Here is a 14247-nt window from a genome sequence, read left to right as displayed (position 1 = left end):
TCCCTGACAATAATTATGCAGTTACAAGAATGTGAAAACATTTACAAAATACTTCGCATATGAAGGCATCTTCATCCAGAACCACCGCTGTACATGGTACAGCACAATACACAGTCTGCAACAGAGAAACATCCTTTTGAATTTAGATCCGATGTTCCATCATTAAGAGCACTTCCTACACACTTTCCCAAGTAGTGTATGAGCATGAAGACTGTACAGCCACAATCATACAAAGTAAAATGGATAAAAAGTGACAGTTCCACTCCTTTAAAGAAAAAAAAAACCTTTAAGAAAATTTTATTAATATGGTACTGAGACCACTGAGACCTTTCTAGGTCAACTAAATGCCACAGAATTGGCACCACAGTAAGTATCATGTCTCCATCCACATTTGAGGCCACTAAATTGTCGCCAGTGACATGTAGCAACAAAATTCAGCTCGGTAACTTGTCCTTGCTGGATGCAGGAAAGGAAGATTGCGTTGGTATGCCTTGGCACTCAAACTTACCACAAAGCAGAAGTTTTCCTTCATTCCAGTTAGTCATTTTGCATTACGCAAACATACCCAGAACAGCTACACCAAACTGCCTTTCCTCACAGTGGGAGCAGTGCAGCCACAAGTATTACCCCATTTCTTTCAATGGGCCACTCAAACCCTGTGCTCTTTGCTGCTTTCTCTCAAGATAGCGAGCTCGGGCATCCAGAATTGATTGATCATCATTCCTTCTCTCCATCTTCTTTGCAGAGTTGTCTGTGACTCCTCCTGGGGGGAGAGGAGAGAGAGAAATATACTCTTGTGTGTCAAAAAAAAACCCCCAAAATCACAGCATTACAATTCCTCCTATTTGTAAAATACCCAAAAACCCACACCAGAATCTCAAATGTTTTTCAAGTCCCAGTCAGTCATTTGAATGACTTCCAGAGAGGACAGACTGTACCACAGCGGGGAGGGGAAAGAAAAAAAAAAAATCATGCCTTAACTCCCATGTCAATATTTGCAGCTGGGCTCGTCTCGTCCCAAAATGCGTATCTTGCTTTTATTGTAACAGATACTATGCATCTTATGTTCTATGCACCCTTTTCTTCTCTAAATTACACATCTCAAACTTGGGTTTAGGCAGGAGAGGGACAGCACTGGGAGCAGGGAAAAAAAGGTTAGAATGAACTACCTTTATAAATTTCCAGAGGTAGGAGGAAGAGGGAGGATAACACACAGATAAAGGAGTGGGAAAAGCCAATACTCCAGATCAGACACTATTAGAAATGCACAATCTCCCACTGAGCTGAGACCTTGAGAGTGCTTCTCCCAGAAGGAAAGAAAACCAGGAAATATTTTCAGTTTAAAGTAAAATTTTAAATAATTTAAAAAAAAAAAAAAATCATTCAAAGACTGAGAGCCTAAGTATTGTGTGAATGAAGCAGCTACTGCAGCCTGTTCCCAGGGCTCTGGGACTGGGCACCAGATACTTTGATATGAGGAAGGAACTTTAATCAGCATTCACTCTTGGAATATTTGTAATTATTTTATCTTGGAGTCAAATAATAATTCAGCTCATGCTGCAGCCTTTCCTTCCTTGGGCACTAATTAAGCCTTTGTCAGCTATTCAGCCACTTATTTTTATGAAACTCCCAGAGATACATCATCTGTAAGATCAATATTAATCTCAAATTAATTTACAATTGCTTGGTGAAGTCAACAAGTTAAGGGGGCCAAAGAGAACAAACCTCAGCTTCTTGGAGTTCAGATAAATAGATGAGGCTCCTCTGTGTTACCCAATAATGCAAATATCCTTTCCAGCAAATTTATAAACAAATCCAATCCATGTTTTTATCATTTAAAATGGTTGTTTTATACAATAATGCAGGACAGAAAGAGACACTGTCTGAGCACTCGAGTCTACATTTTTTCCATTGTTAAGGAAACTGAAGAGAATCTATATTGCCAGTGCCTGTACTGTATATTAAATTAATGTTTTGGAAGGGTCAGCTCAGGAGTAAAGAGGCCCTTTGAATACTTGGCTGCTTTACGAAACCTGCTGACAGAAGAATTCAAAGAATGTCAAGCAGCCAGATCAGTTAGCAGGCACCGGTTTTAATTAAAACTGACAATTTATTCAAACATATGGCATTAAATTCACTGTCAGAATGAGACATTCACCAAAATGTGATACTTTTTCCTCTCTGGCTTTTTTGTTTGGTTGGTTTGGTTTTTTTCTTATAGCCCTTAGGACTTCTATCTCTCAGGACAGTGTTATTTTGGGTATCTATGGCTAGATACCCTTCGCAACCTTAAATAATGGTCAGACTCAAAATGCTTTATTCAACTCTGTGTTAAAGTTCTGCTCCTGTCAGCTACAGTATAACAAAAGAAAGGGGGAGCATGGCAAGAACCAGTAGACAAACCCCACTACACGCACTGCCGAGGCAGGAAAATAAGGATTGCAGAGCCGTAGTAAGACAAGAGAACAACTAGAGCTACACATCAAATATGTTAAGCCCATCCAAATTACCACCTACTAGTCCAGAATGCATTCAGCGACATAATATACACGCACACATCCACAACAACCAAGAAAAATACACACACCATAGATATGGACTAGTAATGTGCTTACCATACTGCCTTTTAAGGTCCTCCTTATGTTTCCACTTGGTTATTTCCTCTTCAGTTACTTCTTCCCGTGCCACACTGCTCAGTTCATATGCATCGATTTGATGCAGTCTAGGCAACAAGTCTTTGACCCATTCATAGCGAACAGGACACACTGTCCGGACATAGATTTTGGATGTCACCGTGACGTCATGGAAGATGATCCACTCGAGGCGAGTCTCCTGATTATATAGCTGAAAGATTAAAATATTATTTCAGAACTGATTAAAAAAAAATTATTTCTAGAGCACCCTCCATTGGAATATCTTCCAATGCTTCATATGCAAGAATGAGATAAAGCTGACATTACCCTAAATTTTCAGGCAGGGAAACTTTGGCATAATGACCTGCTTAGAATTGCCCCGGAAAGCCAAAGAGCCAGAGAGAAAGCTCAGTCTATGTCACACTCGTTTCATAAGCCAAACATTTACCAAATTTGAAGTAGTGAGGCTCTTCGCCACTCTCAAAATGAACACTGCAACAGTGCTTCTCCTGGCCATAAATTAGCACAAATCAAACAGAAGAGGAAGAGTTTACAGGGACCTGCTTCTTAGTCCTTTTATAGATCCTGTGCTACTTTACTAACAGAATTTGGTAACTTACTGTAGATGAAGGATGGATATAAACTATGCTGCCATGTCCGTCCATTGTGCAGAATGTCCTGGCTGCAGATCTGAGAGGTTTGTGGAAAAAAAAAAATTAAAAAATGAAACATACTTTGCTGTGGATTAGACGGCAACCCTAACTAAGCAAATCATCAGCAGCATAGAAGAAAATACTCAAATATATAAGCAGGGGAAGATCCTTCCAGAATTAATCTGTAAAAAAAAATGAGGAATAAGATATGTCTGTCTAATTTACCACAGTGACACTGCAGATATAACAACACAATAAAAAACCGGGTTTGGGATTGAAGTCTTTGACAGCCATGATAATTGGACATTTCCAAGCCCTTTAGTTTAATATCTGGAACTACTCATCAGCTTGCAAGTTCATTTCACAGATAGAAAAACTACTATTCCAAGGATGTAAGCAACTTCCCCAGGAACGTTATCAGAGTCAAAAGCAGAGTACCCACCAGGCTTCCAGCCCTGTGCAGACACAGCACCTTCAGCTGCAATCGCTACTTTGCTACTTTTAACAATATGCAGCCTTACTATTCTGTTCCAATATGCAGCTACGCCTTTAAAGAATACGCGTAACATTTTTTCCATTCAATTCTCCAAACTTTATTACTTACCTCCTAGCTACATTGATAAAGTATCCTGCACATAGACATCTTCTTAGAATTTCAGTTCTGGAGCCTTCAAATGTCTCTTTAGGGAAGTCTGGCAGCTATGTAAAGAAAAAAACAACATGAATCAGGATCTTTCCTAACAAAAAAGTGGCTATACCCCCTCCATTCCATGGATTTTAAACTCTGGGTTTCTCAGCCTATGGAAACCACGAGGAAAGGAGGAAAACCCTCCTTCTTGCTTGTTACCACCATCATACCTGTTAGTTACACAAGCTACAGCAAGGATGCTCTAATAAATATTTAAGTGGATTAGTTTCTACTGGAGAAAGGCAGCAGCCATCTGGCAAAGGCTCAGTAGTCCAGTACATGTCTTAAATATAAACTTACATAATTCAATCATATATAAAAATTATACTTTTTACCTGTTTCAGTTTACTGATTATTTCCCGAAGTTGTTTTTCCACACTAAAAGCAGATTTTAAAGCTCTCCAATGGACCCAGTATTTCTGGCACCAAGCTGAAGGAGACTTGCTGAGAACAGAAATACTTGTATTATAAAGAAGCCCTTTGTAAACTGAAGGCAGAAAGTTGCCTCTATTTTTTGTTATGGTCGTACAAAGAAGGCAACCTACACTGCCAGATACTTTGTAAGTTTAAATAATAAGTGTCTTGATAGAAATTTCAAATCACAATAAGGAATAAATCTGCAATTAGGTATGAATACATACATGTGCATATACGCAATATATTTAAAAACCATCAGCAGCTCGGAGTTATGAGCAATGCAAAACCACTTACTGTAAGGAATCATTTTATACCTTGCTTTGCACTGTTCAAAAATATTTAAGAGGGTTGCAAAGTCATTGCACCCTCCCACTTGTGAGGAAAGCTCCTGATGTTGAAGTTCTGCCTCCTTTTGCTTCTGAGGATCACCTGAGGAAGCAAGTTGTATCTCAATTCAACAAAGTAATTTTTATTTATCACTCCTACTTAATTTTCTATTAGTATCTCCCCAAAGTGTGTTTGAGAGTCTTGGCTCTTTATTCATGTTATTTTTAGATTTGTTTCTCCTCCATAGCTGCATTTACAGTTCTGCCTCCTTCCACTACTGCTGAATGAGAATACATAGATGCTATTAAATCTGTGATTAATCTTATCAGTCAGCACTAGAGATGAAGACTTCTAGTCTCTTAGAAAGAAAGGTTCTACATATTTCTCTCTCACAATCAATTCAGATGCCGACATGGGAAGATAAAGGAACAGCGACCTTAAACAGCCCACAGGGATCAAGTGAAAGTTTTGCCCTGAGAGAAAAAACAAGACTGTTGAAACCACCCCATCACAGCACCATCTAATCTATTTAACTCAGCTTTTGTCCTTATGGCACTCAAGTGCCATAGTAATGGAGGTCTTAAAATAAATAAGAGTCTAGAAAAAATGCGATCTGTGAGTTTAGTGGGAATTCACCTTCACTAAATGCTGGGAACGTACTAGGCAAAAGCAACATTTCCAAAGTGTTATTTCAAGTTTTAAATACCCAAAGAATTTCTTCCCCAGCACAACCTATTCCCCTTAGTAGAGAGGGATATGGCTGCAAAGGCCAATGCATTGCATTACTGCTGTACTGCAGAGAATGTCAGAAGTTTGTAAGTATTAAAAGTAACACCGATGAAGTAAGGAGGCCTGTTCGTATACATATTGCACATGAACAAGTGCCTTCAGGACGGGAGTCTTTGTGTTTGCGACCTAATGTATAGGGTTCTTCAGAGTAACGAACGTGTGTGCATTAGCTAGCTGAAGAGATAGCAATGGCATATTGCCAGATGGAGGATGGGAAAGTAAACGCACATTTGTGGGAATGGGAAAGACCCCAGAGCAGAATCCAGGCTATCAGTACTGTCAGCAGTATCTTTAGCTGTTGCACTAAGGGGCACGGTTAATAGACTACAGAGATAACTGGACAAGAGCCAATGAGTGACTAGAAAGGACAAAGGTCTCCCACAAAGACTGTGCTACATATAAAGACTATATGTAGCACAGTTGGGGAGGGAAGGCAGGAGCAGAAGGGAAGGGAAAGGAGATAGGAAGGAGGACATGGGAGACTGAGTTTAGTGCTAGTGAGAGGTGCTAGCTTGGAACCACAGCAAAATTACATTTTCCATTTAGAAAAACACTGGAAATGGAGGCAGTGACAAGTTGAGCTTCTCACAGTAACTTAAAAGGACTATTTGGCTAAATAGAGTTATTGAACAGAAAAGCCAATCCAGAGGTGACCCCACTCATTAAAAACAAATTAATCAGTCCCTGTTGGCTGTACTTAGACCAACAGCAAAACATCTGCTGTGGTGTGTTTTGGTTTTCTGGTAGGCTTTTTTCCTTTCCTTTTCCCGCTTTTAACAGAGTTTTCCCCCTTATGACCTCTCAGCAATCCACTCACTTACCCATATGTTGCTTTACAGCTCATAGCCTTGGACAAATGCAACCCAATTCCATGCTATTTTGAAGTCTTTGGAACAGCTGTTGTCCAATTCTTAGCCCTGACTCCAAGACCACAGGAAGTTGTAAAAGCATATGGGCAAAGTGCCATTGTATATTTGTCCTAATCTTACCATTCCTCCCTACAGATCTGCTACGATGTACTCTGGCATTGCACTTGAGGAATCTTCCTCACACTGCAACGTAAGGGTTATCTAAAGAATTAGTTTATGGTAAATACTTATATCTCCCACCAGTGTTGGGCCCAACTAAGGAGACCAGCTTGCTCCTTGGCAGGAGTATCCTTACGCTCAAGTAAAGGCTTGTGTAACATTCTTCTAAATACAGAATCAGTTCCTACTTTATAACCTTGAGATACACCGATAAGATACTGTGGCTTCACAAACTATTAGCACAGAAAACTGCTGAGAGCAAAAGAAACCCACAGAGGGTAGCTGAAGAAAAGGTCTCCAGGTGAAGCAGTGTGTGTTGCCTAACCACTGCCTGAGATGTCCCTGTCCAAGCAGAATTCCCCACCCACCCAAGGCTGCTTTGGGATAAGGGGCTTCCTACCTGGACGAATGAAGACATTTTCCACAGACAACATGGCTGCTATAGGAAGCAGCAGATCTTCACAGTCAAGAGAAGCAGCTTTTATGACAGCACAGGTCAGGTTGGGAGGGAGGGGAAACTGCACCAGGAATTCACCCAGCCTTGTCACGTGGCCTCTCCTTATTCCAGGAAAAAGATTCAAATACCAGATTCAACAAAACTATGTTTAAATGTAAATCGGAACATGCACACACAATGTCAGCCACCATATACTGATAAAGAGCATGAAAGAAGCATTTCCCTCTGGACTGTTCTAGCACTGTAGTCTGTGTGTGCCCAGACAGGTGCTGGAGACACGAAGCAAGTGTCACTAGCAGAAGAACATTTTACCTTTCTCCAGTTTGCTTATGCCTGCTTCATGGCAGGCAAAGCCAACTTTTTAAGTGTATCAGATGCTTAAGATTAAGATTTTTTTTTTTTTTTTTTTGCAAGAAGAATTCCTGGAAGCTTAGGATAAGATCTCGCTTCCTGTCTTGAGTTCTTGGATGGGCCTCACAGCTAGTGCCTAAGCACCTTCGTCACAATGATCTGGAATCTGCTATTAGGAACTACAGCACAGAGAGTTGAGGTAATTTGTCTGACATCACTCAGGAACTTCAGGACAATGTGGAGAAATTAAACTGTATCTCTCAAGTCCTAAGCCATGCTCTAACCATAGTTTTACAGAGAGTATATTAAAACCCAGTAGTTAACTTCCTGGTCTAATGAGGAAACATACTCTACTGCTGGGGGGAAGTCCTTTAGTCCACATGAACAACTCACTAACACCAGTTAAACCATTATATTTTAAGTTCTTGTAGTGACTACACCCCTTTATTTTTTACCTGTCAATAGCATCACACTGGTAAAGTTCCTTGAGAGCTTCTAAAATATGCCTTTCTTCAGGACGGTCCAAATAGGGAAATCTATAGTAAAAAATGAAATTAAAAAATCTCACTGTTCAGACTCAGTATAGCTTTGTTAGTTTTGTAACCTTCTAATACAGGTTTCTGACCAAAGTGCACATAAACATCTTCAGTATACAGGTGTGTTACTACATATACAGCCTCACGCTGAAGAATTACGATGGCAGATCCCAGCACATGCAAAGACAAACTATATTTTCTGCATATGTATGACCTGAAATTTGATTGGGATATAAACATCAGGACTTTAAAGGCACACTATTAACACTATTTAATTTTGGAGATGAGGACTTAGTTTTGGCAGAACCTCAAACTGAACTTGAGCTCAAGATCCAATCTGGCATTAAAGACTGAGGAGAACAGCAGAAAAGCTGATTGTACCAAAGTGTCATGGTTGGCCGGGGACCTAATCCTGCCTCCTGCCAACAGGCTGTTGGTGCCTGTGCTGCCTTGCTGCTGAGACTCAGGAAGAAAATGATAATTCCCCCCTCCATGGAGGTTACCTTATGACATCATGCACAGAAAGGCACTTCAAGGTCAGGATCACAGATGTCAGACTGGTTCTCTTGATCTCTGGGACCGTGTGATCAGGCATGCATTGCTCCCAGAATTCCTTGCTGTACAGCCAATAGCTTTTTCCGGATGATGTCCTGCCAGCTCGGCCAGCTCGTTGCCTTGCTTCGCTCCTGCCAAAACAGAAAGACATGGAAAAAAAATCCAAACTCTTGATCCCTTCTGTTATTATCCAAAAAAGCACACTGTAACTATGATAAGTAATAGCAATTTCTATGCTTGTAGATGAGAGATGTATTATACTGTGCAGCAACTGAGAAATCCAGCTATACAAGAACCAGCAGAATGAAGAAGCATTTCTGTGCAAGGGAAGATTTTTTTAAACTTCTCTGAATCAGGCTGTTGTATTCAGCAAACACGTGTGAGCCGCTGTTCAGACTACAAACAATGCATTGTCAATTCCTTCTTAATGCCTGTAACTTATAGGAAATTATATGTCCTGAACCACTTTCTATTTAGCAGCAAACAAAATGGCTTTAAATTAGAGAGCCTCAAAGCCGCTCCCCGCCCCCCTTTATTTTTAAAAAGATCAACCGATACACAGTATTATCAGAGCAACTCCCAGAAACACCAAGCAAATGACCTTTTCAAAACTTACTTTGAAATGGGAACCACCTCCAGTATGTCCAAGCCAACTCGGGGGTTATGATTCAACTGCTTCACAAATCCACTATCCACTACATACCTGAAAAAGATTCATACTCTGTCAGAGAAGAAAACAACAGAGGTCTCAGTAGACAGAAGGATAACTGCCACATGCGTATGAGCAAAGCAAGAACACGTTTACCCTACAATTGCTGCAAACAGGTAGTTGCACTTTGCTAGTCAGCTGCAGCGCTACAATAGTTCAGTCTACAGGATGTTACAGATAATATCTCCTCACACCCAAGGAAATTATGCGCATTTAATGGAGCTGAGATTTGATTTCAAATTAGGGTCCAACAATATTAGTCATCTGTAAGACTATATAATAGTATCAAGGTTTTTTTTTATTCACTACACACACAAAAAAGGCAACAGGTAATTATTGGGCAGGTATGCTAGCAGAAGGAAGTCAGACGCGTTTTTCCAAATCTAGTAGAATTTTCTGAAGTATTCCCTCTGTTACAGCTTTTATGAAGGATAGGAAACAGTACCTGACTCCTTCAATTGTCAGCGATGTTGCAGCAATGTTTGTGGATACTACACATTTTCTAATGCCCGTGGGAGCTGGCAAAAATATGCTTTTCTGTTGATCTAAAATGACAGGTAGTCGGTCAAACAATCTGTTATGTTACAACGCTCTGATTTCAAACCACATCTCTAATATTGTGCAAACTTACTCAAATGCTTAGTGAAAGTCATTTGAATGAAATTAGAAAGTGAATCACATAACATTCTAAAGTACAGATTTGGTATTATTTTAGCATATGTCAGAAATCAGAGAATATCTTTATTGCTTGCACATTCAAGAAGATTTTGAGATCAAGAAAGGCCAACTCTCCTGGATGTTTCCTAATCCAGAGCTAGGAAAAACAAACAAGATGTCTGGTCTTAATAGAATCTTCATGAAGGATTTGAAGGGTTTTAACAATTAGGGCAAGTGAAGGTGAACACAAAAAAGTTTAGTTAAACCCCCCATGTTTCCAGCAAATCTTCTTTTAACACATAACAAAGCAGCATATGCAGTTTCGATTAATTCATTTGGCTTTCCAAGGAACAAAAAAAGGGAGATGGAAATTCAACTTTCCCCTGAAATTTTCTCACTTACTATATTTGAAAAATATAAAAATCTCTTTAAGGAAAATTCTCTCTTGTGTATTTAAAAATATTCAAGTACAATGGCCTCTGAGAAACTACCCTGTGGTAGAAAAAGAATAATTACTCTCAGTCAGGAATCTAATACCTATCATGGAGTAAGGAAGAAGCTATACCTTTCTTTAATGTAACTTTTCATTTTGCTCTTTCAAGAAAGTAAAACTTTTGCTCCCTCTCTGCAGATCGTTACCAGATCCTTCCTTTCAGCAGCACTTCCAGACGGAAATTGCTGTCCTGCTCTTCTGAACTTATTCAGCCTCTTGGCATTCTACATACTGCACCCACACATTTAAACATCGCACTCACGTTCATCTGAAAATACAGTGTCTGTGTTCAGTAAAGGTCAAAGGGTCTTTGTTTTTAACTCTTTGAAACCAACTGTGGTATTGCTGCCAAATAAAACATACTGACTCATACTGATAACCTGTACTTTTCTATATTGTGTAACACTGTTACTACTTCTATCTTCCCTTACAGGACTACTCTCATCACCAAAAACCTACTGGCAATATCTTTTCCATATAAAATAAAACGTGAGGGCCTAAATAAGACATCTGAACTTTCAGTTACACAATATGCCCTTCCTAAGCTGTAGACCTTGATGCCATGTGAAGCCATTTCCAGTGGATATGAATTTTAACTGGAGGCTTCTGTGCAAGTACAGAGAAGGCTGAAGTTTGGTTAGTTTATGAACACCACAAAAAACCCCATAGTGCTACAGTATTGTAACAAATGGGTTAATGAATGCCATTTTTTCCAATCGCAATCGAAATATTTGAGTAGGATACTCTTTACAACAAATCTTGCAGTTAACGTTTGTGTGAATTAAGTTTTATATGACATTATATGCTCTTACCTGTTGACATTGACCCATACAATGGTAAGATAAGCAGGCCTTCAACAGACCGATCATGTACTTCGTACCGGTAATCAATAGATTCTGCTTTCTTGAAAAGTAAGTCGCAAGCTCTTTCTATCTCAATTTGACCTAAAACACATACAAGAGCATTTAAGCGACCTATGTAGCTACAACTCTGCCTTCCTAGTTTGCAACATCTTTGAACAAGATTGGTTTGCCAAGAGTCATCAACACCATTACAAGAAGGAAATAATATTTCTAAGAGTTTAGAAGGTGACATCCAGTCTTTCCACAGTGCCTCTCACCACGGCTTTTCCTTAAAAGGTGAGTGCATAAGTGCCTGGCCCATACACTGATGTAGGGTTTTGCAGCTAAAGAAATTCTACCTTCCTCAATTAACAACAAAACAAAACACGCAGACAATACAAAGAGAGTAAACTTGGCACAGGAAGAAAAGATACAAATTTTGAAGTTACTGTTTTTCTTATCTGACCTCATAGGCATGGATATACCTAAACATGCTCTGAAAACTATCACTTCACAGGATTGTATGTGTCAACCTGCAACTCTCCCTTCTCTACTTACTGCTCTGTGACAAACTAGGCAGTCATTGGAAGGATGTAGTGTTTGGCTGGCAATGCCACGCTTCACCTGGAATAACCATCAGTTGTTGAAAGAAAAATTCTCACCTGTCAGGAAAACCAAGATGTCGCCTTCTGGTTCATTTAAGTGGATATCCAATGTCACTTTTACAGCCTGAAACAAACAAGCCAGTAACAGCTGGAATCTCACTTAGTCTTTCTAAAACTCATGGTACTAACTCATTCTTCCCAATACCCTGCAGAGATGCTAAGAACACAGCAATACAGCAGCTAATTCTTGTGGTCTTTCACAGGTGATAATCATACCAAAAACAGAGAACACAACACAGAAACAAAGTAAAACAGGCCAGACCTCTGTAACGTACGCAGAGCTGCCTATGTCCCTTGGGCTGAGCAGGTTGCAGAATATCTCCTTGACGGGATAGCTTCTTCCCGGAATATGCAGCACTGAACAGTGTCCAAAGAACTCTGAGAGCTTGTCTACCTCCAGGGTGGCTGACATCACCACCACTTTCATGGCTATCTTCCTGTTTGGTGGTTTCTTCTGTAGAAATAGTTTCTTCAGCAAACCAAACAAGATATCCTAACAGAAAAATAGACACAACTTATATTAGTACCCCGCTTTTCTTACAAGTGCCTGACGAACTTGGAAGGGACTGATTCTATCCCACTGATACAGTGAAGACAGAAAATGACATCTTCAGGGCCTAAGCACTCAGAAGAATACATACACTTACCCTGGTTGTCTTGTAAGCATGCTAACTGGTTTCTAGAATTTAATTAGTTTTTTATCAGCTCTTCTCACAGCCTATAAACAGAATCAGTGTAACTTAAAATCCTTTGGTTTCCATTTTTATACTCTCATGGTCAAGTCATTTGCAAGCAGTTACCTCAGACCCATTTTAAAAAGTCATCACCTTTGTCCAGTGTACGTTACCTGACTGAGTGTGCACCCTCTTCTGTTGTACTATTTATTGTTATGACTTCAGCAAGTTTATTTCACTCTGCAGTACTCTGGATTAAAAATCCGCTCCTTTTAGTTAGATGCAGGTGATGGAGCAGTAACTTCTTACATCACCCTAGCTCAATTACTTGCAATACCCTTGGATGCTTGAGGGCAGAACTGGGATTCAGAAAGCATTCTCCCTTTTTCCCAGCTGGACTGCCAGATTGTCTGCTGGACTGGTAGGTTGTTTGACACACAGCACAATCTCTTGAGGACTGAGTGACTTCAGTCTCACTTTGCTTGCCACAGAAGGGTCAGAGTGACATTTGATAGCTTTTGGTACTTAGGTCAGTCTAGATACTTCCATGATCCCAAAAGCCGTAATCTCTTTGCACAGTCATATACACACCCTAAGAAACATTAGGCCTTAGAGCGAGAGAGATGTTCCAGGGGTTTGTTTGTGTGTGGGTTTTTTTTTTAAATTAGGATTCTAGAATGTTTGTGTTCACTGTGCTGGCTTCAAACTCCTGGAAATTTTGGAAAAGTATCCAATAGCCACCCAAGTTTTAACTGCTTTCAAACAGTTAAAACAGGCGCAACAACAGCGACAACAATTCCAACAGGATTACAGGCCGCGTTTTATTTTCAGATTATGCAGCATGTAATAAACAACGCAGCAATTGCTGCTGTCTTAGGACAGCAAAAGGATAAAGCACATCCATGGAAAGTCAGCCAAAATCCTTGGAGATTGTGCAGAAGTGAAAGAAAGGTATAAGTAGAGCTCAGTAAAGGAGAAATAATGACCCAAAAGGACAGATATAAGGTGACACTCACAGTGCTGAGGCTCCGCTCATGGGCTTCATCCAAAATGATGATACTGTACTTGCTGAGAACAGGGTCTGCCAATATTTGCCTCAATAAGCAACCATCGGTCATATACCTGATGGCAGTATCCTGAAAGGTTTAATTAGACATTCAGCTGTTATCCTAGATTTTTACTTCAGAGTAAACACTTCTACATAGATCACATAATTGTCCACACACACCGAGATTGCATCACAGGTACTTGGCAATGTTTCACTTGCAAGGTGTTCAAAAACCTTGATCAAATGAGTTATGTGATACATGCAACTGCATCGTCACCACAGCTGGGACAGATGGCTTCTCAAGGCTCTGAGACCTTCCGCATGCAAAGCCCCAGGAGAGGCAACAGGGCTGTGCCACTCCACAGAGAGGCCCGCAAGCAAAAAACCCAGCCCACCGACACCACCACACCCTGCCATGACAACACCTGTGGGAACACAGCCCTCAGAGCCCTACCTCGGTGGTGCAGTCATCGAAGCGGACCTGGTACCCGACGACGCTCCCCAGCGAACAGCCCATCTCCTCGGCCACCCGCTGCGCCACCGAGATGGTGGCAACGCGCCGGGGCTGGGTGACGCCGATGGCCCCGTGCTTGGCGAGGCCTGTGGGAGGGACGGGGAGAACAGGGACAGAGTTGTGCTGCTCAGAGTCAGTTTATACACAAGTACCTACACAATATACCTATGGCCACGGGGTTTTAGCTTAAAAGGTTTAATCGAGCCATCTC

At 40.6% G+C, this 14247-nt stretch overlaps 1 protein-coding gene across 1 annotated transcript; it reads right to left on the bottom strand.

Annotated features, from left to right (window-relative positions):
* Positions 1 to 441: 441 nt before the first annotated feature.
* DHX40 (DEAH (Asp-Glu-Ala-His) box polypeptide 40) lies at positions 442 to 14122 on the bottom strand (the record flags this gene model as incomplete). The annotated part of the gene is made up of 16 exons (XM_009575931.1): positions 442 to 763; positions 2616 to 2844; positions 3254 to 3323; positions 3891 to 3985; positions 4310 to 4418; positions 4706 to 4820; positions 6936 to 7093; positions 7799 to 7879; positions 8383 to 8565; positions 9051 to 9137; positions 9589 to 9688; positions 11106 to 11237; positions 11798 to 11864; positions 12063 to 12293; positions 13491 to 13610; positions 13977 to 14122. Coding segments are annotated over 16 exons (2063 nt in total), but the record flags the coding sequence as incomplete, so codon positions are not given.
* Positions 14123 to 14247: the final 125 nt, after the last annotated feature.

This window comes from Fulmarus glacialis, unplaced genomic scaffold, assembly GCF_000690835.1.
Source record: "Fulmarus glacialis isolate BGI_N327 unplaced genomic scaffold, ASM69083v1 Scaffold44784, whole genome shotgun sequence".
Taxonomy (NCBI): Eukaryota; Metazoa; Chordata; class Aves; order Procellariiformes; family Procellariidae; genus Fulmarus; species Fulmarus glacialis.
This window is presented reverse-complemented; position numbering and strand designations above follow the sequence as displayed.